Source organism: Eucalyptus grandis, chromosome 2 (genome assembly GCF_016545825.1).
Source record: "Eucalyptus grandis isolate ANBG69807.140 chromosome 2, ASM1654582v1, whole genome shotgun sequence".
Lineage (NCBI taxonomy): Eukaryota > Viridiplantae > Streptophyta > Magnoliopsida > Myrtales > Myrtaceae > Eucalyptus > Eucalyptus grandis.
In genome coordinates, this window is record NC_052613.1 from 51,499,233 (window position 1) to 51,523,324 (window position 24,092).

General features: G+C 42.7%; 4 protein-coding genes across 8 annotated transcripts; all 4 read right to left on the minus strand.

Annotated features, from left to right (window-relative positions):
- Positions 1-981: 981 nt before the first annotated feature.
- LOC104433547 (RNA-binding protein 25) lies at positions 982-7,507 on the minus strand. 4 transcript variants are annotated; one of them, XM_010046341.2, is made up of 8 exons: positions 6,883-7,021; positions 6,277-6,367; positions 5,178-6,054; positions 4,928-5,080; positions 3,504-3,933; positions 2,609-3,286; positions 1,933-2,504; positions 982-1,567 (listed from the first exon to the last, which is right to left on the minus strand). In XM_010046341.2, the coding sequence occupies exons 3-8, from the start codon at positions 5,436-5,438 to the stop codon at positions 1,316-1,318; spliced, it is 2,346 nt and encodes a 781-aa protein (XP_010044643.1). In that variant the 5' UTR covers positions 5,439-6,054; positions 6,277-6,367; positions 6,883-7,021; the 3' UTR covers positions 982-1,315. The 4 variants fall into 4 exon arrangements, with proteins under 4 accessions (XP_010044643.1, XP_010044641.2, XP_010044642.1 ...); XM_010046339.3 differs by lacking the exon at positions 6,277-6,367 and having other exon boundaries at positions 5,178-5,428; positions 6,883-7,507; XM_010046340.2 differs by having other exon boundaries at positions 5,178-6,367; positions 6,883-7,507.
- A 481-nt stretch (positions 7,508-7,988) lies between these two features.
- On the minus strand, positions 7,989-11,693 carry LOC104433546 (dual-specificity RNA methyltransferase RlmN). Its single transcript, XM_010046338.3, has 9 exons — positions 11,403-11,693; positions 11,207-11,283; positions 10,853-10,955; positions 10,568-10,665; positions 10,262-10,392; positions 10,058-10,166; positions 9,489-9,680; positions 9,254-9,390; positions 7,989-8,690 (listed from the first exon to the last, which is right to left on the minus strand). The coding sequence occupies exons 1-9, from the start codon at positions 11,647-11,649 to the stop codon at positions 8,402-8,404; spliced, it is 1,383 nt and encodes a 460-aa protein (XP_010044640.1). The 5' UTR covers positions 11,650-11,693; the 3' UTR covers positions 7,989-8,401.
- Positions 11,694-12,674: 981 nt separating this feature from the next.
- On the minus strand, positions 12,675-16,019 carry LOC104433544 (pre-mRNA-processing factor 17). 2 transcript variants are annotated; one of them, XM_010046336.3, is made up of 2 exons: positions 14,196-16,017; positions 12,675-13,008 (listed from the first exon to the last, which is right to left on the minus strand). In XM_010046336.3, the coding sequence occupies exons 1-2, from the start codon at positions 15,944-15,946 to the stop codon at positions 13,002-13,004; spliced, it is 1,758 nt and encodes a 585-aa protein (XP_010044638.1). In that variant the 5' UTR covers positions 15,947-16,017; the 3' UTR covers positions 12,675-13,001. The 2 variants fall into 2 exon arrangements, with proteins under 2 accessions (XP_010044638.1, XP_039163376.1); XM_039307442.1 differs by lacking the exon at positions 12,675-13,008 and having other exon boundaries at positions 14,192-16,019.
- Positions 16,020-16,283: 264 nt separating this feature from the next.
- LOC104433543 lies at positions 16,284-19,205 on the minus strand. Its single transcript, XM_010046335.3, has 4 exons — positions 18,184-19,205; positions 17,802-18,002; positions 17,617-17,708; positions 16,284-17,442 (listed from the first exon to the last, which is right to left on the minus strand). Exons 1-4 carry the CDS (start codon positions 18,967-18,969, stop codon positions 16,746-16,748), a joined length of 1,776 nt encoding a protein of 591 aa, XP_010044637.2. The 5' UTR covers positions 18,970-19,205; the 3' UTR covers positions 16,284-16,745.
- Between the last annotated feature and the right edge of the window lie 4,887 nt (positions 19,206-24,092).

A 24,092-nucleotide genomic window follows, 5' to 3' on the forward strand; every position in this document is an offset into this window, starting at 1 on the left:
CAATGCGCGTGCCAGAAGGCTTATAGCTGGCTGAGGTACTTGTGCATGGGGGTGGATTTGACATTGAACAAACGGACAAAGAGGGGCAATCAATGACTGGGAGCACTTGCATGAATGTCTTCACTGAGCTGAGAGTTATGGCACCAATTGCAATCAGGGCTCATCAGGTTCCCAAGTCATGGAATTTGGAATTGGAGGACAATCATAAAAATCCGAGGGCCCAGCCTACGTGGGCCTCATCATTCCTGGTCCTGAAACCTTTTGTATCGTCCAATCGGTTGTTGAAGGAGAGGACATGAGAGGGGGGGAGTGGTTGATTCTCAATTTGCACTTTTATAATTAGGTTCGTGCAGTCTTATTTTCCTCATCCTCTTTTGTTTCTTTCTTCGCTTTTAATTTCGATGACGGAAATGTCTGACCAATGAGAGAAGTGTTCGGTGTAGCCAGTGCCCTGCGCCGAGACAAAAACGGTCCTAACGCAGATCTTCGAAAAGTGTTGCAAAATGACAAGAGGAAAAAGGACAGCAAAGAAATTTCGTGGAGTCTAGTGGTTGTAGGAATTAGCAACATAAATGCTATCATGAACTTCAGAGACTGAAGAAGGGGAAAATTGAATCCCGGTAGATAATACTTTGGACCAACTGATCTAACGCTAGGTGCGTAGTAGAGGTTAGGACGGTTTTAAATGGAGCGAACGATCGAATGAAATTTGACCATGGATTCAGGGTAGGATTCATGCCGCTTAGATTAATTTGCTTAGTATGTGAACAGCAATAAGATAAAGGATGCCGCTCTCGCCATTCCACGGACAAGCGCAGTCTTGGTGCAAAAGTTCAAGGAACGAACAGCTCGGAGGAGAAATGTCCCCTGGTCCCAGAACTCCTACTCCATCAATCAACATTCAGTCCGATCAAGCATTTCCCAGAGCATTCACGGGTCAGGCATCGAATCCGAATGTAGACAAATACTAGAAACGTGCAGTTTGTTAACTCGAATTGCAGGCATTTGTTTTTATTGAAGAAGGAACAAAACTTCATCAAATGATGAACATACATCCCACTAAGAAAAAAAAGAGAAAATCGACAGCTCTTCTAACCCCAAAAGAGAAACAGCCAAGAAGGGGTTACATTGTATTGGGTTATAATCATCAACCATCCAAATAAAAGAAACAGAATCGCTAACCTAGCCAGCATGGATTTGCCCCTCATATTACAGGGAATTGCAGGGAAACGCAGAGACACAAGGCCCGAAGGGCTAATGATGATAGCCACATCCATCGCAGCTCAAGGAGGAAACAAGCATATATACAGTTCGATCAGGATCTTGACCTCAGGTGGAGTCCCGTCTCTACCTTCTTGATTTCAAATATGAGCATCCTCCACATCTTGAGCACAAACATTTCTGCTTCCTCGTCCAATATGGACTTAAGTGTCTCCAGCATTTCAGTGGCCTTCACATGCTCCCGAGTACTAGTTACGATGTAATCAACCAGCGATGTTTCCTCCTCTCCCAAGAACTCCATGATTTTCTTTGAGATCCAAGGCCTCATTCTCTCGTGCAGCTCATGCTGTGAAAATACCATACCGCAATCAACGACTAAGAGACCATATCAGCATTAATCATCACTCATACAGCAAATGGGACATGACTTTTTTTTTTTTTTTTTTTGGTAAAAAAAATGGGACATGACTTTAGTTTTCAAATTTATCATAATTTACCGAATCTACAAATTAGTCACGGTGAATAAATGAGTGCCTTAGTATTGAATGCCGGATTAACACAAGGCAATGAGTAAGAAAGAAAAAGCACATATAGCATATATCAAGGTCATCAACATTCTAGTAACAATAATTTGTGATGTTTTCCATTGGAGGCATATAAGAGATTTGCATCAAAAAGCCATTTACTTAGACGGGAAGTAGAATAACATACCTGGTCATACAAGGTCCAGTTTATCTCATACGAGAATAAATCCTCCTTGGTCCTAGGGATCATATCAATTAATTGCTTGGCATCCAAAAGTTTCTTGTTATCTGTGGTCCGCTCTCTTCCCCGTTCAAGATTCTTATCTCTGTTCTCATCTTTAACTCGATTACCATCCAGACTGCTCCGGTCTTTCTCCCGTTGGCTTGACCTATCATGAGATCGTCTACTTCTCTCCCTTTCAGATTCAGGCTTCTCTTCTTTCATATTGGCAGTAGAAAGCTGCTTTGCGAATTCTGCTGCAGCAGCTAAGTTTGGTTGTGATTGCCCAGGAGGACTTTGGATGGCCTGCATTTCCTCAGTTGAGTAATCAATTGGAACCAAGGGCCTCATCTTTTTCTCCTTGTCTCTGTCATCATCGTCTTCCTCATAGAAAACAGAATGGACAGCTGTTCTTTTACCAGAACCAACAAGGCCAAAGCCCAATTTTTTGGCAGGAGCATTATTGTTTGCCTGCACATCTGATGCACCCATCGCAATGACTGAGTTATCCCCCACACCAATTCTTGACATCTCATCACCTGTCGAGCAATAATCATAACAATGCTAAACATCAAAAAAATGAGATCAAGGAAACTAAAGAACCAAGCATGAACGCCAACTAATTTCGATAGAGTAAGGATACCTGCAGGATCTTCATGACCAGCAATGCCCCCAATACCATGTTGAACAATTTCACCCGTTGGTTCTTCAGCTTTTACACTTTTCTCATGTCTACTCACTATGTCACCATTCAAAAGTTTCAGCGCTTCTCTCTGTTGCTGCAGTTGATGCTTCTTTTCCTCCTCAGCCAGCTTCTTGGCCTCAGCGATTTCCTCCTCTTCCTTTCTTCTGTCAGCCAAGTCATCCTCCTTCTCTCGTAGCCTCTTCTTCCTCTTCTCCTCCAAGGCACTCCTATGCCACCTTTTTCGGGAATCCTCCTCTTCGTCTTCTTCATCATAAATAATCTCCTTCTTCCGTTTGCGCTCCCTTTCTTTATCTCTCTCCCTGTCATATTGACGCTGTTTCTCTTTCTCTCTTTCTCGATATTCCCAATCCTTAAGACGCTCCTCATACTCACGCTCAGCCTCCTCAATTTTCCTTCTTTGTTCTCTCTCCTTGCGAATCCGCTCTCGCTCTGCCTCTCTTTCATATCTCTCAACTTCCCTATCCTTTTCACGTTTTACATCTCGTTCTCTGTCATGCTCCCTGCTTCTCCTGTCATATCTTCTGTTCCGATCAGGAGAGTTAATTTCAGTCTTATCATGCTCACTATTCGCCTTGTTATCACTGGTTGTCTCTTCATCATGTCTGTCTTCTGCATCTGCAAAAGTATAACCCTGTCAAAGATTTTTCTTAGGAATATCTACAAACTTGACATTGGGTAAATGATGTTAGATGTTAATGTTTATGTCTTCTTTGAGATTTGGATGCACACTATCAATCAAATACGAGACAGATCTCTGAAAAAGAGCAATGTGACGTAACCACTCCACACACACATTAATTAAATCATCAGCCACTATCATCATATAACTGACCATTTTTGGAAGGATCAGCATCAGAATCAGACTTGGCAGGTGCTTCTGTGCCAGTAATTGCTAAAACATCTGCTGGCACTTGCAGAGGAGGAGGAGGAAGAGGTCTGGTCTTCAACCTTTCTTCTATCATGCTCGTAAGCTTCTGCAAAGCCTCTTTGTCTGCTTCCCTGTCCTCATCTGTCACTGTCCCAAGAGGGGCATTATCATGGCTTTCTTTCTTACCAGAATCAGAATCATCATTCTTTGAATCATCTTTCTTTGAGTCATGTCCGTTAGGCTCCAGAGATTCATTCTTCTCAGTACTAGATGCACCATTGGCCTCTTTCTCGGCAACAACAGCAGCTTCACTCTCATTGAGCTTCTTCGCATTTTCCCTTTTCTTTTCTACATATCGCTCTAAATATTCTCTGGTTGCTTGGTTGACATTTAACTGCCAATCATTTGACAAAAAATGCAGAAACCATAAGAAACTGCAGTTAAATGGTTTAAAATTTTACTTCTGCCAAAGGCTGGTAAAATTATCGCACAAGTAGGTGGCAGAATGCATTCACTCTGAAGTTCCTAAAACAAACAAAGCATTGCTAGCATTCATGCTTCAACATCTTAATACAAAAAACCAACAAGCACACCATTGACTATTAACCAAGGTTAGACATCATTTAAAAGAAAACAAACCTGTGCAGGGAACTTCCAAACAAAATTTCCCCAAAATCAAGGACGTCATGAAAAGCAAACTTACAAGATCATTTACCTAGTTCCACCTGAAATTTTACTTTGCCACCCCAAGGGAAAAACAATTGTAAATTCTGAATATCTAAGAAAAATTCAAGATGAGTCTAACCATCAACATTCATATATTTTACCCTTTTCTTTATCTTTTAGGGTTGGAAATTAGACTTCTATTGAATATTGAGCACCTTTAATCCTCAAAAGCAGTTAAACAACGTAATTTAAAATCACCATAACTTTTTACATAATTTTTTGAAGGTGGAAACAATTTTTAATTTTGGTAAGAAATGAAAAAGGGCTTTTTGATTGGGCAAACACGCCTATAAACAAACAAAAGTTCACCTCAAACACAAGGGGCAAAAACTAACAAAAAAAAAAATCTCTCCTCCAGCAGCCTACTACAACAATTTTAGTCTCATGCTGAAGTAGAAAAAGTTAATCAACAATATAATGTCCTACAGTCACCGAGTAATTGGTTGTTGCATGTGACCACAAGTTACCTTCTCCATTCCTACTAGCAAAAACATCAGTCAACTTAATAAACCACAACAGATGCTCTAAATTGCATTGTCAAGCGACTAGAGGATGGCAAAGCACCTCTGATCTTCAGGTCACCAACATTACAATCGCTAGAAACAGAGACACGGCAATGATGGCCAAAAGCAGTACAGTATCAACAAGGGCTCAATACATACCACCAGCTCCTGCCCATCTATGTTAAATTTACTGAGAAGACGTAATGCACGAAGAACCCCTTCAGCAGATTCAAATTCACAAAAGCCAAAGCCTTTAGGAGCTCCATTTGAGGGATCTTGAGCACGTTTCCAACTCTTGACTGGCCCACATAACTTCACAGAGTGCAACTGAATTAGATTCCATACTTGATATATAGAAGTATTATAATCTCAATGCTGGTCAATGTATCCAAATGCATTGTCAACTTACTCGAAGAAGTGAAAGCATATAATCATTTTCGACAGAAGGTGCAATCTTGCCAACATAAACAGTTGTCTGAGGCTTTTCAGCAGGAGTGACAGGAACAAGAGCTGGCCGAACAACCGGAGGATTGACTGGGCGAACTCCAGGAACCGGGACAGGGGGACGGGAAATAACTGGGAGCACACCTATAGGCCCAGGTGGCCGTGGAGCAAATGCAGGCCGAATCATACTCGCATATGGAGAATAACTAGGAATTCCTGAAAACATAAAGAAGCATCTAGGCAAAATATATCAGCGCAACCTTACTAATACAGCAACAGTAGTTATAAACTGTACTAAGTACCCCAAAAGAAAAATCTGGAGATCAATTAAATGATGTTACCAAACATCAAAAGCAAACAGTGATGGCAGCATAGGCATGGAAACTATCACCAGCTGAACAGATAACCTGAAGGAAACATCGAGCAAACAAGGTCGACTATATAAATCATGGAATAGGAAAGAGGCTCACCTTATGTATCAATTCGATATCGTCGCCTTCTCAAACAATTCCAAGCACCGATTGCAGATGTTTGAGAGGATATAACATGAGACTTTACAAAGTCATTAAACAAACGATGACTCTTCTTATCAAATGAGTTGAACAATAGGGAGCAATTTACTCAAAATTTCATGTAGATATGCTAGGGAGTTAAGATACCTGAATTACTCATAATATCTCATCTTTCTTGTTCATCTAATTGTTAGCTCTCCAGTCGCATCAAAAAATAGAACAGAGAACCGGAGGGAAGTAGAGAGAAAGTTTGATTGGAAGAGATGCAATACCTCATGATACAAGGCCAGCGAGCACAGAGTTGCTAACATGGACCGCGGCTGGTAATTCCTAAACCCATGATAGGGGAAGTACGCTTATGACTACCAGAAAGTAGCCTACTAAATTAAGATGCATAACGAGATATTTCAGCTTTAATGAAATAACTTTGCAATTTATCCAAGTAGTTTTGTCTTTCCAAATGCAAAGTCAGGAGGATTTGAGCGTAACAACAAATCGATCTAACAAAATTCATTCTAAAGGCAAGCAAAAGACCAAGCAAATTGTCCATACCAAAAAGGGAGTTGTGGATTGTAGAAGGTAGGGTCTCTAAGCAATATGAAGCCTTCCAACGTTTCTCACCATGTAATCAATCGAGAGGACACTGTAGGAAAAAAACCCGTCATCGGTACCCCTTGTCTGACAACAACACCGAATGGTCTAAAATCTCTCCCAGCCGTCCCTAGAGTTCTCTAACGGACCCAATTCATTCAGCAAATTTAAGAGCACGTTCTAAACTATTCGCGAGTCAATAGGTTTCTTTCCACTTCTGCAGATTTATGGAATGAATCCAATGTAGCCAAATATCAAAACAACCCTCTCTTTTTACATGTTTCTACAATCTTCATGGACCATACTATCTGTAAGAATAAGCTCACCGGCTCCACCCGCCAATACATTCAGGAAACGCCTATAGCTATCTCAAATCTCATCACACATCCATAACTCGATCATCTCCCGGCAACTAACAAGGAAAAAGACAAAAACACAAAAGATGCAGCGTAAAATAGCAAACCTGCACTGAGCAACCGCCCGGCCTCATTTATAGCTCTAAACAAACACGCAGACAGAAAGAGAAAGGGAGAGAGAGAGGGAGAGGGAGAGGGGCGATAGACCCACCAGGTGGAGGCTGAGGAACGCCGGGCATGTGCGCGTATCCATTAGGCATGGGCATGTACTGTCTCAGCGCCGGGTTCGGAGGCTGACCGGGCGCCGGGACTTGATACGCCATCACAGGCGGAGGCCCCGACGGAATGACCCCGCCCGTCACCATTCCAGGCGCGGAGCTAATGCCGGGAGGCGGCAAGCCAGGGTTGTGGAAACCAAAGGCGCCGGGCAGTGGGGAGAACTGCGGCGGCCCCGCCGGCCTGAAGGACGGAGCCACAGGCGGGGCGGATATGGCGGCGCCGGAGATTGGAGGCGCGAAGGAGGGGGAGGAGCCGGAGCGGGAGGCGGAACGGGCGCCGGCGTCGGCGTCGCCGTCGGCGTCGCCATCGGCGGAGGCGGGGTGGCGGAGGAGTTATCAGATTCGGAGGGTTGGGGATTGGGGTTTAGGGTTTGAGGGGAGGACAGCGGCTCCGCCATGGGAGGGGAAGCGGGAGCTCCTTCGATTTCCCCAGTGGAGAAGAAGGTGATTGATGATGAGGTTCGATTTCGATGCGGTCGATCTTTAGGTTTACTGTGAGCCCTAAGGAGGACGAAGGTGCGGTGAGGTTATCGTCGTTACGTGCCCAACCCTCTCTCATATTTATGTGCGTGTAAACATATATATATATACATGGATAGTACCTTATGTTATTATTAATTAACTAATTAAAAATAAATTAAAACGAAACAATTTCTTCTTTCCGCCTGAGCGAGGGCGATGAAATAATCGGCGAATCCAAAAACTCGAATTCGACATGACGTGCCTATGCAGCGAAAGGGGGAAGCAAGAAAAGCATGGACGTGAACGGGCTGTGTTAACTTTAATTTAAGTATCGATAATTCGTGACTAAACCCCAAACCCTTTTCTAATGTAAAAGAAAGGTTCGAGAAAGAAACTGACCATACTTAAAAAGTACAGTTAACGGTATATTCAAGTTCCATTAGTTCAAATTGGAGCAGAAGATCGCGTCCACTTTCGGGAGGATCGCGTCTTCCCGGTGCTTTCAAACACAGGGTCAAAAGAGCACCACTGCCGACGTGGTTTCCTTCCCTGGTAAAGATGGAAAGGATGCTCAACCTAACATCAAACCCTCCATCGCCAATTTCCGAGAATTGAAAGTCGACGAATTTCAAATAAATACAGCATGTGACTGGAAGGAGCAATTCTTCCGGGTCCCTTGAGACCGCTACTGTAATGAATCAAAGTCATTGTTCCTACAAACGCTCAATAAAAAGGGATCAACACCTAGCCTGACTACAGTATCCTTAGCAATCTCTGATGAACTGAGATCAGCAGATTTCCTGCCAATTATGAGACCAATTGGAGGCAACGGGGTGCTACGCTGATTTCCAGGAAGCTTAAACTCTTTTTGGACCAAAAAAATAACCAGACATGGCTTCATGTGATTTAGTATCTCCCTTGGTCCAAGGAATTTGGACTTGCCAGTCAGAGATCAATATAGCACTGCTCCTATCTGGAATGAACTGGAAATTATATGGCCGCATTTAAAGCCATTTCAAATTGCGGAGGAACACGGAGCAAAGGGGCCTCTCTGGCACCTGGCTTGCCAAGCTGACCACAGGCAGCCATCTGATCATCACCTCTGCTGAGTCGCAAGAAAACAATGCATCCTCCTTCCGCCAATATATTGCGAAACTCAACTATCTTCTCTTCGGGTGTTGGTTTAAATTTCGATCCAGAATGAGGATTGAAGGAAATGAGATTGATCTTGCAGGGGATGCCCTGAACAAGATCGATAAGCCTCTTTGCATCCTCGAAGCTGCAAATAAGCAATGTGACAGAAAATTTAGCTTTAAACATAATAGTAGCTGGTTAGGAACTCTCAACAAGCGAATCAGAATGACAAGACAAAGGCATACCACCAAGAGACAAGCATCTTTCCTGGCTCTTAAGAAAGAAATAATTTCATGAAATGAACCTCATTATGATCACCAATGAATGCACACAGAAAGAGTCTTGAAAAATTGTCCCACTTTGCTCTCTTTCAAATCATTTTTCTCTGGCGTTGATACTCTAGAATAGTTGGATCAGCATTGCCGGAGCATGGAAGAGGTGTGTAATAGATCATAACATGAAACAGGAATCTAATAAGAGTACCTTGGATTATTCAAAAATATATCTTGGTAAATGCTCTGCCAACAATTCCCACTACTATAATCACAAACTGACTCAAAAGTCTGCAATTTGGGGTTGGGGCCAAGATTTATATACCACATTTGATTAACCCTCAGAAATTTATTTTTTTTCCATGAGAAACGGCAAAATTGAAATAAAAAAGAACGAGACAGTTCCCAAATAAAGGTCTTTTGTCTAGATTCTGACCTGTCATTTACTCCAGCAAGCATGACATATTCAAATAGAACTTTGTAGTTATTCTTGTGGCGAAGTTCTTCTCTGAGGGTCTGTAAAAGCACGCTGAGCTTATACTTCCTGTTTATAGGCATAATCCAGTTTCTAACCTGCAATATTTCCACAAAGCAATTAGTCCACCATAAGAGATGAGACGAGAATAAAAAAAAAAATGAGAGCAGGAACTCTAACTAAGAAAGAAAGAGACCTCATCAGTTGTTGCATTCAAACTAACAGCTACGGAACAGTTAGATTCATGTAAAAAACGTTTCAGCTGTGGGACAAGTCCACTGGTTGAGACCGTGACCCTGCGTGGGCTGAAATGAAGACCTTGATCATGCACCATAATATCTGCAGCTTTTATGACATTTTCAATGTTGTGCAGCGGCTCTCCCATTCCCTGAAATTTATTCTCAGCTTAGAGTTTCAATAGACAAGCTATAAAACTCAAATACAGAGGATAGTAGTATTCCAGCTTGAGTCGTAATGTAAGCAATACAATTTGAATAGTTCAATTCTCAAGGTTAAAGCTCACATTTGAAGAGAGAATACATATCAGATATTAGCCCCGAAAGAGCAAGTCCTATCCTTTTGCAGAGGCTACTCCATATAAAAGCTAAGACAGAGATACATCCACAACCAAGAAGCAGCAACTAATATGGGCCATAGACACCACTTATAGAAAGTGTGTCACCGCATGATCTTAAACACCAGAAAGGACGCTTAATTTGTGTTATGAAAGGATCAGATACACGAAATTACATATCCTAGACTCACCATAAAGACAACATTTGTGATGGAACCAACTTCATCATGAAAAAGGCGGTGTGCAAATACAGCTTGATCTACAATCTCGGCTGCAGTCAGATGCCTCGTCAAACCCATCCTGGAAATGGAACACACTAATCACGAACTTAGATTATCAAGCTGGCATAACTTGATGAGGGTGAATATGTATTTCCATTAGGAAATTAATTTCACCTGCCAGTGAAGCAGAACTGACAATTCATGGCACATCCCACTTGACTCGAAACACAGACAGTGTTACGACCTCTATCGCAGGGTATGATAACTGTCTCGATTAAGAGACCATCTTCCAAAGAGAACAAAATCTGCAACACCCTGTGCATTTCAAATTACTGAGATGATTCTTCAGAAACTTAACTATAGGAAGCTGCCTATATATGCTGTTGGAATGTTCATCGATCACCAAGCAATAATCTGAATGACCCTTAGCAACATATACATGGATCGTTGTTAAGGGGATTATTCAGAAAGACAATTCACCTTTTTAGTCCCATCAGCTGCTGCACGGATCTCTTTGAAAGACAATGCCCTGAGCTCAGCACGTTCACTCAGCATCTTCTTAAAATCCTTGTTCAGACCTAAATGCAGATTGACACTAACTTAAATTCTTCAAGGCCTAAGAATGAGAAAAAGCAAGAAGGATGCATAACACGGCCAAACAAGCCCATGGCCATCAGTCATCACATGGGTAAACAGAGAATGAGATCAAGTCCCAAATTAACGACCAAATCAAAATGTAGCGTCGAAGAGAAAGGACTACGATACCATGCAGCTCCTCCGCAGAATGCGCCCAGATAGCGTTACCATACATGCGCTTCCAGAGCATTAAAGCCTGACCAGGTCTGTAACCTTGTGACTGGACCCATTTCTGCCGAACAAATTCGTTAATAACTAGTTCCAGAGGTTGCGAACGAACACGAGACAAGCAACCATCTCACAAATTTCAGCGAGCTAGTACCCTCCATAAAACAGTTGAAACTTAGATACGGCAGATGAAAGCAATGAACCACAAAATCGGGACCGCAGCTAGTCATAAGTCTAGCATCGTACGTTCAAAATCCACTGGCATTTCTCAGTGGAAAGAGAACAGACTAAAATCAGAAGAGAGATAGCGCATACTTCGAGTTCAGCATATCTCATCCCCTTGAGCAGCACCTTCGGCCCTCGGGCGGCGATTCCGCTCCCTTCGCAGCCTCCTACGGCAACAGCAAACCGAGGCGATTACGCCGGTAACCACGGAGAACGCACGCAAAGCCCCCATTCAGTGAAATATGGTTTCTAAGTCACGGAACGAGGGACGGGCGACTCGACTCACCGAGGTCGGGGCAGCCGTCGCCGGCGGAGACGAGAGGAGGAGGAGGCGGCGGAGAAGAGGAAGCGGAGGCGGAGGCGGAGGCGGAGGCGGAGCGGCGGTTGGGAAGGAAGAGAGGGAGCGAACGAGGCGGCGATGGGTTGAGCGATAGGGAGGAGGAGGAAGGGATCGGAGGATGAAGGGAGAGGAGAGAGAAGGAGGCGACGGCGGAGGTGCGGACTCGCCTCATCCACATACATCCCATCTCCATTTCTCTGCAGCCTCACGTCCCGCGCGACTGCCGTCATGGCTGGGCAGGGTAATAAACCCCTCTCTATTCAAAGCGCATTCCCTTTTCTTTCTTTTTTTTTTGCCTCTTTGGCTTAACATGAACAATTTTTAAACCTTAAAATCCTTCGTTGTATAAAAAACCAAAAAATTGTTCTATTTTTTTTTTTTAATTGCCATATTATTCTGTCAAAATTTGTCCTAAGATGATGGTACTTTCATTTACATTACTTTCTCGCTACTCTGTGAGCAAAAGAATTGAGCACGTTTGACATGGAAAAAATTGTTCTTTTTTTTTTAAATTTAAATTTGTCCTAAGACGATGGTACTTTCATTTAAATTACTTTCTTACTACTCCATGAGCAAAAGAATTAAGCACGTTACCATCCGTCGCGGTAACTCAGCTGAGTAAGCACTAGACTTCTATCGAAGAGGTCTAGTATTCGAAGCTCCTGCAACACAAGTTACGAGAAAGCTAGATTTGAGTCTCTTGGCGACTTACCCGGTGGTACGTGTGTATTGGCTAGCACGGGTCGCTGGTTTACCTCCAGTACGGGTTCCCCAGATCACCCAAAAAAAAAAAAAGAATTGAGCACGCTTGACATGGAAAAAAAACAAAAAAATAGAACTAGTTGTTCACCATTGACGATTCTGTCAAATTCAGTACACCGGAACAATACGCGAATGACTAATTCGACTAACTGGAACCAAAAACTTTTGGACCAACTGGAACCCAAAAACACTTTGATTTTCAGCGTCTTACTTCGGAGATTGGTCCGGTACGTCTTTCAACTTCGAGGGATTTGATTTCACACTGCAAGTCTTAGGACGAGTACGTTGCTATCTCCTCTCCTTGGCATTTAATATTAGACGTGATCTCCAAATGGTAACGTGATTAGAAGGCCTACATTTTACTTCATGGAAACCCTTTGCCAGCTGCAGCTATCTAAGCTCTTCAGAGCAGCAGCTGCTTAATAAACTGATGCCAAAAAATTGCACAAACAAGCATGGCTATGTCAACTCAATCTGGATCTAATTGGAAAAGTTAGACACAAGAGTAAACTTATGTAGCATCACTCTCGCAGTACACTGGGAAAATTGGTGGTGAATGTTCTGCTAGCAAAATAAACTGAAGTACAACAGGCTGGTGAAGATTTTGCATCTAGTTACAAAAGGAGTTTGTAAGTACACCACTGTCATGCAGATTCCCTAGTCTGAGCAGATTCCAACTGATTGACCTCGGAAAGTATGCCTTGTGTTCCACAGGCTGTTCAGTGTCCACAATGTGAGAAGCAAAGAAGTATCAAACGCCTTTGCATGAAAGGTGCAAGAAGATCAGTCCCTGCAAACCAGAAAAAGAAAAACTCAGCAAGCTCCCTTCGTCAAAGGTTGCAGATAGTCCCCTCAATGCGTTCGCAAGTCACATTTCAAACACATCATTGTCCATTCTCACAAAATTATATATGCTAAAAAAGTTGGCTCGTTAGAAATGCAACCACCCCATATTGATATATACCAAAATACCACCCAACTTCCTCATCATGGCATATAATTTTATAGCTAAATGGACCATGAAACCACCGATAGCTTGATTCATCCTATATTATTGAAACTTCAATCCACAAGAGCAGTTGATACTTTTACTTTGCAAATTTTCTGCTGCCCTGCCCTATCATAAGTTACAATTTCAAAAAACTCAAATGGCTGCATCTGTTTCTTATTTCCTTCCTTTAAATGACGCCAACTGCACAATCCAGGAAGGCAAGCAAGATTCTACAAATTTTAGATAACATGCTTCCAAACAATTATACTAAACCAGATTCATAATATAATTAAGTGTGATAGAGAAAAGCCATGTGTGAGCAGAATGCGTATTTTGTGGCATTATCTACTATTTCTGCTTACTGAAGAGTTGGTATTAGTACCAGATTCACAGAATATAACCAGATGTCTTCATCAAAGAAATTTCAAGGTAAGGTCGCTCATTGTGAGCAAGTCAAACTAACATTCTCTGAATTGCATGAGCAATTATGTGCATTCAGACATGAATCCTATCCTTATAAACTTGCAATCTAGCATGCCTTCATCCAAGAGTTCGGCACCCATGGAAGGAATATCTTCACCCCATCCATTTCAATGGCATTACCAAGGGGAAAATAAGAGAGCAAGCTTGATTTATCAGAATAAAGAAATTTGTCTACAGCAAATCTACAATTGAACGACTTGCCTATGCTGTCAAAAATAAAAATCTCCGAGCATTTCTCCTATAAATAACATCTTCAGAATAAACACAAACTAGGGTTTACAGGTAGGCATGTCTAGTTAGGATTATCAAACCTCACAGGCTCACATGGATGTCAATCACTCGTTTCTAGACATGAAGTAAAGAAAAGAAAGATGATGTACTGCCATCACATTGAACGAGAACGATCAGAATTCCTATACTTTCATGGGCAAAACTATACTAACCGCTACATTTAACCAATATATAACACAGCAAAGCATATGATTAAAAGAGAAGCTACTTACCAATACTTGATTAAGCCATCCCAGCCACAGGTTGCTACTTTACTTTGTTCCAGTGGATGCCACTCACACCCAATACATACCCCCTCATGACATTTCAGAGTTCTGAAGACTTTGCAACTCTTCCAGTCCCAGAACCAGCATCTACCCTCTCCATCTCCAGACATAACAAAACGACCATCTGGTGAGAAGTTAACTTGACAGGCGTAGCCAGCCACAATGTGGCCAGCAAACCTCTTCTTCTTATTGAGCTGAAATCTTTCCCTAGTGCTATAAATAAGAATCTGATTGTCCAGACTCTGTGCTGCAAGCCAATTCGTATTTGGATGCAGCGAGATCGAGGGCATAGAATGCATATGAGGCTCACTTATATACTTAATAACCACAGGGATCCCAAATTCCCAAACACGAAGGGACTTATCATCGCTTGACGTCACAAACCTCCGGTTATCATCAACAAAGGTAATCGTATTCACCGCACCCAAATGCTGATCATATTCCTGTGTAATCTGCCCCGTATTCATATCCCACTGAACAATCTTTTTATCGCTCATTCCCGCCAACAAAATATTCTGCTTTTCATCGTCCGGATGCAACTTAACCACATAAGGAATTTTCCCAGTGGAAAAAGTAGAGATAACCTTCCCGGTTTCAGTATCCCAATATTTGATGTTCTTATCATAACCGGCAGTCAAGAACTTAGTCCCGTCATTACAAAACGATATGTCCCTAACAGCTTTCGAATGACCCATGTAAGTCCTCATACACTTACCCGAATTGAACACGTCCCAGATCTTCACCTTAGTATCCATCCCAGCTGAGAGGATCAAGTGACCATGCTTGGGGAAGAACCTAATGGCAGACACGCCCTTGGTGTGCCCACTCCAGGTGTGCACCAATCTCTTGGGTATATAACAATGATCATTCGTTGCCTTGGCGTCCTTGGGCGGCGCGATCCACGACCTGCCCTGATAATCCCTCTCCTCTTTACCATGGAATGTGCTCTTATCGGAAACCACCTCCGCCTTCTCCCTGCCGCCCTCGCCCCTCTCCTCGCCCTTCTTCTTCGCGTACTCTTCAGCATACTTCTTCTGCTCCTCCGTCAGCTCCCCCTGCAGCCCTTCCTTCTTGCCCGCCCAGGGCGACTTCTTGTTCTTCATCAACCACGTGTCGGTCGCGGGGTTCTCGGCCTCGGCAGCGGCGGCCTCCTCCTCCTCGCCGGGGCCCTCCGCGCCCTGCCCCTCGTCTTCCTTCTTCAGCTCGATCCGCCGCCGCTTCTGCTCCTGCTGGCGGATATTGTACACCGAGATGCCGTCGTTCTGCTTGAGCGCGTCGAGGTCGCCGACGTACTCGTTCCCCGTGGAGGCGCAGGGGTCGGCGGCGTACCCGTACCTCTGGAACGTGTTGTACTGCTCGTCGAAGAGGAAGGAGCCGATGGCGGCGTCCTCGACGAAGCCGAGCTTGTGGTTGCGCATGCCCTGGGCGATGCCGTCCTTGGCGTAGGGGTGGGCGGGGCCGCAGATTGGGGCCCATAGCTGGTCGTAGGTGGGGTTGAAGGCGACGGCGTGCTGGGACGGGTCGATGGGGCGGGCTAGGGTTTGGTTGGTCTTCGCGACGGTGAGGGCGAGCGTGGTGTCGTCAACCTTCGGGGCGGCGGATTTGGAGGGGAGGAGGCGGGGCGGCGAGGGTTCCGGCGAGGAGTGAGGGCCGAGATCACCGTCGTTATCCTCCGCGTAAGATTGCAGGAGATCCATGGGGGCGATTCGGAGAAGCAGCGCAGTGGAATTTTCCAGTGCGATTTCGGGGATTGAAGAAGAAGGAGGAAGGAGGCGGGTTCGGGATTTTTCATTTATGTTCGAGTCGGGTCTGGATCTTTTCAGTTTAGGGTCGGCCCAAGAAGGGGGATGTAGCATGTTCGGGCCGGCCCGGATCGATGTCGGATCTTGGGCTATGAATTTTTCTTGCTGGGGGCCGCCAATTTGCTGTGAAAATATTGCAGACTTTTGTAATCTGATACTCGTTAACAAGGTCATCATTTTACGACCCAAAAAAAAAGAAAAAAAACAAGTTCATCCATCATTCTTATTGCGAGGCAAGGAAATCAGCCTGACATTTCACAAATAAAGCAAATTTCTTGAACTACATTAGTGACACAAGCATCATCAACATTCATATCAGATCCTCTCAAATCTGATTTTACAATAGTAGATTTTTGGTACACATCACTACAGAACAAGCCCCTTGAAGATCATTAAGGGTTCTTCATCTTTATTCTCGGCTTTCGGGCAATCTGTGTCGCCTTAGGATGGACCGCCATCTGCTTCGTGCTGTCGCCTGTCGCATCGTTCGACCTCTAACTTGATACTTGTTAACAAGATCATTCTTATTGTCAAGCAAGGAAATAAGCCTGACACTTCACAAATTAAACAAATTTCTTCAACTATCTCAGTGACACAAGCATCATCAACATCATATCAGATCCTCCTCGGATCTGATTTCACAATAGTAGAATTTTGGTACACATTATTACTATAACAAGCCCCTGGAAGATCATTAAGGGTTCTTCATCTTTATTCTCAGCTTCCGGGCAATCTGTGTCGCCTTAGGATGGACCGGGTGCTTCGTGCTGTCAGACTGTTCAACCTCTATCCAGTTTATGACCTTGATGATGAGCGACTGCGGCACTTTCTTCACGTCCCCATCACCTGCTCCCTTCGATTTCTTCAATCCTGCCTCCAGCGCTTTCTCCAGGAAATCCATGAACCACTTCCCAGCTTCTGCTTCGATCTGTTTTCCCAATTTGATCGTGCTGCTCATGCTACTTGAACCTGGTTTCTTGTTTTCGTCGTTCTCACCAATGCTTTCGAGGGCTATCTTGCTGAGTGGAGTCGACGGGATTCTCCTTTCCGAAGGGAATTTTGGGTTGGCATTGGATTTCAGGATCTTTCCGCCCCTATCAGGAAACGCTGCCATGGACTTGTAGAGCGGGTTTCGTCTTCTGGACGAACCTAGATCCGAGTGCCGGGATGGCTCCATCGAATTTTCTTCTATTTCGTTTAAGATTTGGGAATCCTGTTCAGGTTCTTTGTCCTTGTCCTGAAAGTCCTTGTTTTGAGCCATATCAGTGGCTGCCTGAATGGACACCATATCAGACACCGCTTGCAAGATTTGCTGATGAAACTCCAGGAACTTATCGAAGCAGGCCGCAGGAGCATCTGCTCTTGCTGATCTGCTTAAGTTGGAGAACATCCTACAGGTGACATAAGTAACAAACTGCCATTAGAGACCAATGAGAAGTTCAACCTTAGAACACAATTATTTGTCAAGCCAAAATTTCCACAATTGAGCCAAAGAATATCCCCCAGAGGTCTTTCTCCAAGAAACTGCTTGTACTGAAGAAGAGAAGATCACGAAAGTTGCTTACTTTAGCGACCGGACTACAGTTTCGGTTGCTGATGCATCTCTTAGTGCTTGGAGAGCGATTTTCTGAGCTGTCTCACGTTGTGACACGGCCTCCTGTCAGGCATCATGAAGTGAAAAATAGAACACTGGATGAGCAATGTTTGATTTCAGTAATTAGAAGATTCGAGCATTGTAGAAATTATTCACCTTGCCTAAGATACTAAGCTTTCCAGGCAAGTTCATGGGCAAACTGGTGCCATTATTATCCCCTGCCGGATTAGCAAACTGGACTTGTGATTTGGGCGAGGGCTTTGACACGGAGGGTGTCTGTCCATCTCCATCTGCATTTAAAGCAGACGCTCCTCTCGCCTTCCTCGTACTTGGCGGCGGGGTCACGCTTTTCTTGTCCTAAATCAATTAGAGAAGACTCATCATTTCGACCGGAAAAGCCAGGGGATGGATATCATTACTCTTTTGGCTAGGAAGAGCGTGCAACAGAACAACGTAATTGGACATGGATCTATCTAACATGGCCTAATCACGTTTCAAGCGCCAAAAATTCCTAAGGAAAGAGGAAAAATGTACCTACAGCTGAGTTGAAGGAAGTCACCGTGACCCTTGCATCCCTGTCGCAGACGCTCCTGCTTCTGGGAAATTTTGATGCCGGCGTAATGCAGCTCTTTCGGAGCAAAGCAGGGCTCTCCCCTTTGGTGTCCACCATCTTCGCCAAAAGCCCACCACCGACTGAGGACCGAATTGCCGCGCCCGAACTCGCATCCCTCACCAGCTTCCCTCTGATAAGAGGCGAAACCGACAGATTCCTCACTGAAGAACTAGCCCGCTCTTTCACCGGCGTGCACTGATCGAAATCCAGCGGGACCGGCTTCAAAGCCATCGGAGAAGAAAGGATATCTCCTCCACCACCGGGCCCTTTGCCCCAAGATCCTCTTCGAGAAGACGAAACCCTCGAAACTGATTTCGTGAGGTCATTCCTCTCGCCCTTTTCTCGAAGACCCATGATCGGCTCCGGCGTGCCGACCAGCGGGTGCCGTCCCGGGAGAGGCTTCGCCCCCTTGAGAACCGGGACCGGCGACCCCGGCTCCAGCCTGTCGATGTAAATGAACTGGCCGAGCTGCATCTTGTTGCTGAGGACGAAGTCGTCTTGCTCGGTAGGGAGGCTGGCGTAGATGGAGTGCGAGGAATCGGAGATCTTGATGTAGAACCCGTGCTTGGGCCAGAGGTTCTTCTCGTCGAGGTCGGCGGGGACGATGTCGGTGACTTGCAGGAGCGAGTTCCTGTGCTCGTTCGTGGGCTTGACCCCCGTGTTCATTCCGTTGAGGAGCTTCATGAGAATCCCAGGTGCCAGGGTCGCCATGGGAGGGGCTTTGAAGGGTTCAAGAATTCGCCCAGAAGAGCAAGAAACCGGAAAAGGACCCAACTTTCTTGGCCTTTTTCCGGGCACGAATCGAGGGTTCGATTACAACAGCAAGAAAACGAATTCCTACCCGAGAAGTTGCAGATGAGGAGAGAGGGGTTCCGGCAGGAGGAGGGAGTGTTCGAGGGATGAACAGGGGGGAGCCGCTAACGGTAAGGAAGGGAAGATGAGGAAGCAGAGCGTCGAATTTTTAAATTTGATTCGGGGATTGGGTTGTTTTGGAACGTTGCGGCAACGGTCATATCTTGGTGGGTCTTGTCAATCAAATCCGAGCCGTTCGTTCCTGTTTATTTTTCGTTCGGTTTTTGAATCGTGGGGAACGTAATGAGCTTGCCGCTTCCCCCACTTTGCTTAGCTTTTTTCGCTCGTGACGCAAAAGGCCATATAGTTTTATTGGAGTAAAATCACTTTAATAAATGTCCTTCATCGATGTAATTTATTCGAGAGCAATCTTTCTTTTTTTCCCTTTGATGTCATCGTGCCTTTACATCATCTTTACAAGACATGATTTGTTGAATTCGTAAATCGGGAGGCGCTTGTTTCGCAAAGAATTTCATAACATAAGATGATATTTTTCTTGATTATTTACTTCCTAGCATAACGTTTTTCAAGATTTAAATCTCACTTGCACAAAATGTTCTCTTTGTCATAATTATAGTTTGTTCATGATATAAGATACCCAAGTGGTATCGAAATCCCTATCTAAAGTATCGCTTATACACGAAGTAAAATTTTTAATTCTTTTTGTCATGCGATAGAACAACCTAAAAAGAGATGTCACAAAAAGATAAAAAATGTAAGTAATTAAGAAACTCAATCTCCCAATGCTCACTTCAAGTGAGGATGGTGCTAATTTTGCATGAGCATGCATGTGAGAAAGAATATTGAGAAAACCCATTTTTCTTTTTTAGGACCAAAAACCTTTTTCTTTACTTTCAACAAACCAAGCACATAAAAGTCTAGAAAATTATCATTTTCAAAAGGACAAACACACTGGCGTGGATGGTAGGGCCTTGGACCTCCCCGGTGGAGGCCAAGGTTCGAATCCCTTGCGAAGCAGGGAGGCAGTCTTAGCTACTATATGGTGACTTAAGCGTGACGTCGGGGTGGTGGTTTCCCCGCTAGCGTCACCGGGAGGTTTACGGCGCATTGTCGGTGCAAGCTGTTCCTCCTGAATAAAAAAAAAAAAAAAAAACACACACACTTTCAATACGATATGGAATAGATTCCATGGTCATGGAATTTTGGCAATGTTGAAAAAATATAGCTTTGAATCAACAGAGCAATCAAATTGAATTTGGAGACATCATATAATTTTCTTTAAGAATTTATTTACCTCACAATGTTGCTAATGCTCACTGGCAATTCCATGGTCATGGACTTCTGGCAATGTTGAAAAAATATGGTTTTGAATCAATAGAGCAATCAAATTGAATTTGGAGACATCTTATAACTTTCTTTAAGAATTTATTTATCTCACAATGTTGCTAATTCTCACCGGCAAATATTTTTAAGTTACAACAAAGTTTCAAATGAGAATACTAAATAGTAAGTTCAAGTATATCTCTAAAGCCTCTATGAGACAAAAGAAAAGATGATTGTAGTTTTGGAAAGAAGACTTGAAAATAATTTCATACTTATTTATCAAAAAAATGAATATATATATATATATATATATATATATAGATAAATTGATCTTAAAAAATATAGGCAACTCTTCACGAGATGTTGCAAAGCAAACCAAGATGTTCCTCTGAAAAAAGTTGCAAAATGAATAAAAGTGTCCTTTCGGAAGAAGTTGCAAATCAACAAATGCAACCCTTTGAAACAAAGTTACAAACTGAACGAGTATAAATTTCAAATATTGTTTTAAAAAGACACATATAAAGACTTGAAATATTAAAAATAATAATAAATATTTTTTAAATAAATAAAATCTCAATTTTCATAATTTTCAAAAATACTTTATAAAACAAAAAACAACCCTTGAACTAATAAAGGTTAATAAGATAATTGTATGAAATAAAGTAAAAATAAAGAGGTTAGTGCTAATTAAACTGCAGACTACGAGCGCGCAAATAGGCCAAGTGCTAAGTGTGCCTAATAATGGCACCAAAATTGCGCAATTATTCGTACATTTGCACGCGGGTATCATGGGGTCTAACCCACACCCAACATTTTTCTTTAAACACACTAAAAAATGCTCATATTTATAAATTAACTTATCTCCTCCCAACTTTCCCATGTGAGATAAGCAAAAACACATTTCGTTTGTTTTACAATCGAACTTCCAACAGGGGATTGACCTGATCTGATATGGTAGAATTGCATCTCTGTAAATTCAAAAGCAAGCGTTGGTCTCCGAATGGATGGTTTGGTGAACAAAATGTTTTGGGGTGGGAAGGTGTTTCCTGGGCCGGGTCTTGGGAAAATAAGCAGTCGAATGAGTACTGCTGATGTTTTGGATCTGGTAGGTCGAGCCCAATTCATCTTTGCCCGTCCATTCTTCTCTTCTCGGTCCCTTTTCCATATGGATTTCCTCTCTTTATCTTTTCGAGGCGGCTAGCTTGCTTGCTTTCGCATTTTGGATTTCGTTAGCAAATGCGTTGAGGGACTTACTAAAAATGAGCAAACGAGGAAAGTTCTGATTTGGTTTTTTTTTTTTTTTTTTTTTTTTTTTGGAGGAATCGGCTTGCAGTAGATATGCGCCGTAAACCCCTGACACTTAGTAGGAGGGCCCACCACCTCGAGTCACACTTAATACATCTAGCACATCCTCTGGGTTTTGAACCCTTCACCTCTTCGTTGAGGATCAGCAGAGCCTTATTTAGTGGAGCCACCGCGGCCGGTGGTGAAAGTTCTGATTTGTTCTTCTTTTCTTTTCTGTGAAAAAGGAAGCCAAGGCCTTTCATTACATCAAAATCTCGTGTGGTGCGTTAACATTAATTTCATCACCTAATAACAAATTGACTCAATCACATCGCTGAAAAAGTTGGGCGTTAGTGTTCAAAGCAAAATTTGATAACCAATTAGTACACCTGTTGCTTAACAATGCGTAAATATGAACAAAAACAAATCCATTTACGTACTTGCAAAAGTCAATATTCTTTGACTCCAATAGTTCGATATATTGATACACCATTGCTTTCTTGTTCTATAAATTTTATACTTTGGAAATTGACTTATTTTTTGCTTAGTGCTCCAGAAAAATCTGTTGTTAATTTTTATATTTTAATTTTTCTTAATATTGGAGTGAATATAATATTATAGTCTATTGAAAAAACAGTGTTTTTCTCTAATGGACCCGGAGACTGGATTTCAGTGATATAGAATCGAAATTGAAAATGTCATAATTAGATTTCTCTTTGTATATCCAGCATTGCATAAATTCTATCAAGTGCTCAAATCCGATCTCTCTGGCTTAGATGCCTATGACTTCAAGCTCAACTTCGATACATATAACATTAGGCATCAATCTTTTCATCTTAGCACTTGCATTGCAAATGATATGGCTGTAACTCGTTCATGCAACGCGCATTGTTTATGAGGTGAACAAACATATTAGTTGGTTGGGGGTAATAATCAAAAAAATTATAAACCTATTATAAATGTGCCAATTCTAGTAATAGACTTTTTAATTTAATAATTTAATAATAATCTTTAGTCAATTTAGTTATTCAAGCCAATTTTGAGTAGAAATCGTTGACATAGATATTAACTGTCCTACATGGTATGATTAATATTGACATGAACAATTTTTACAAATTTTTAATTTTTTATAATTCTTTTTTTTCCTCCATCAATCATCAGCCTTTGTGATGGCCAACATCTAGCCATAGGCATGGGTCGGCCTCGCTGGTCTATGCCTATTTGCAGGGGTTAGGTCGAGCCTCACGAATCTTAGTTGACCTCACCAGCCAGCCATCGCAAAGGCCTGACGACCAGCTGAGGAAGATGGAAAAAAGAAAAAGAAAAGAAAAAAATAAAAATAAAATTATTAAAAAATAAAAAAGTTGCAAAAATTATCAATATTAGTGCTAATCGTGCCAAGTAAGACGATTGATGTTAATTTTAGTGATTTGTGGCTAAAATTGATTGAATGGACTATATTGACGAATTATGATAAAGTTTATCACTAAATTGGCCAAATTTAAATGTTTAAAATTGAATTGATACATGTGCAATAAGTTTAAGATTTGTTTGGTAATTTTCCCCAAGTTGGTCGGTTTTGGTAGATGGACCACATAAGAAAAGTTCAATACCATGATGAATTGGTTAAGGAAATCTTGTTTTCGTCTTCAACAGTAATTTTTTTCTTTGGAGAAGACTCATTCATCTACTAAATTTTAATCACCAGGTCACATTTCTAGCATAAAAGGGAGAGGTGGGGGTTCGAATTTCCACATTTTCATAAGAGGTTTGGGTGGGGGTGATTTAGTTTCAAATGTGGGTTTCGACTTCTACTCTTTTTGAGGAGGCACAATAAAAGTTCGAGAATAAGAGTTAAAGTAGAAGTAGAGTAGGATCGATTAAAAAAAATCTACTAAATTTAATGACAAGGAGCGGGCGTGTCATTAATATGTCTGCTCTTTACTCCCTACTTACCCACCAAATTTTGTGGATGCAATAAATGGTCCTAGAAAGTACACACGTGGAGCAATCACATAGAGGAAACTCATAATTTTGCCTACCTTTGTTTTTTTTATTTTTTATTTTTGGTCTTACGTACGATTCATTATTTGGATATCGAAATATTTCTCATTAGAGACCTTCCTGAAACTGTCCCCCTCGAAGCGCTTAATGCGGAGACCCTACTACTACGACGAGGCTTTAGCGAACTTAGAACGCAACTCAATGGAGTTCGACGTTGCCATAAACTTCGTCGTGGCTAGAGATCGAATCATGCTAATGGGCAGAAACGCACGAATCGGGGTGGCCACGTCAACGACGAATGCTTCGCGGGGCAGGGGCGAGAGTACGGGCCCGGGCCATGAAAAGACAGAGAAAATCGAGTCGCGTGCAGTGTCCTGAATGAGCACGTGTCGAACATCGAAGCCATCGCA

Bases quoted from the DNA above. Each gene is read 5' to 3' on its own strand.
- LOC104433547 (XM_010046339.3), bottom strand. From the start codon at position 7,036: ATGGTGACGGGCGGGGTCATTCCGTCGGGGCCTCCGCCTGTGATGGCG. The intron at 5,429-6,882 runs GTGGGTCTATCG...TTATGTTTTCAG, and splicing joins CGTTCCTCAGCCTCCACCTG to GAATTCCTAGTTATTCTCCA. The intron at 5,081-5,177 runs GTAAGTTGACAA...CACTCTGTGAAG, and splicing joins ATATGCTTTCACTTCTTCGA to TTATGTGGGCCAGTCAAGAG.
- LOC104433544 (XM_010046336.3), bottom strand. From the start codon at position 15,946: ATGGATCTCCTGCAATCTTACGCGGAGGATAACGACGGTGATCTCGGC.
- LOC104433543 (XM_010046335.3), bottom strand. From the start codon at position 18,969: ATGGCGACCCTGGCACCTGGGATTCTCATGAAGCTCCTCAACGGAATG. The intron at 17,709-17,801 runs GTGAATAATTTC...GATGCCTGACAG, and splicing joins AGCTTAGTATCTTAGGCAAG to GAGGCCGTGTCACAACGTGA. The intron at 17,443-17,616 runs GTAAGCAACTTT...TGTCACCTGTAG, and splicing joins ACTGTAGTCCGGTCGCTAAA to GATGTTCTCCAACTTAAGCA.
- LOC104433546 (XM_010046338.3), bottom strand. From the start codon at position 11,649: ATGGAGATGGGATGTATGTGGATGAGGCGAGTCCGCACCTCCGCCGTC. The intron at 10,393-10,567 runs GTGAATTGTCTT...AGGGTGTTGCAG, and splicing joins CAGCTGATGGGACTAAAAAG to ATTTTGTTCTCTTTGGAAGA. The intron at 8,691-9,253 runs GTCAGAATCTAG...GCTTATTTGCAG, and splicing joins CTTGCTGGAGTAAATGACAG to CTTCGAGGATGCAAAGAGGC.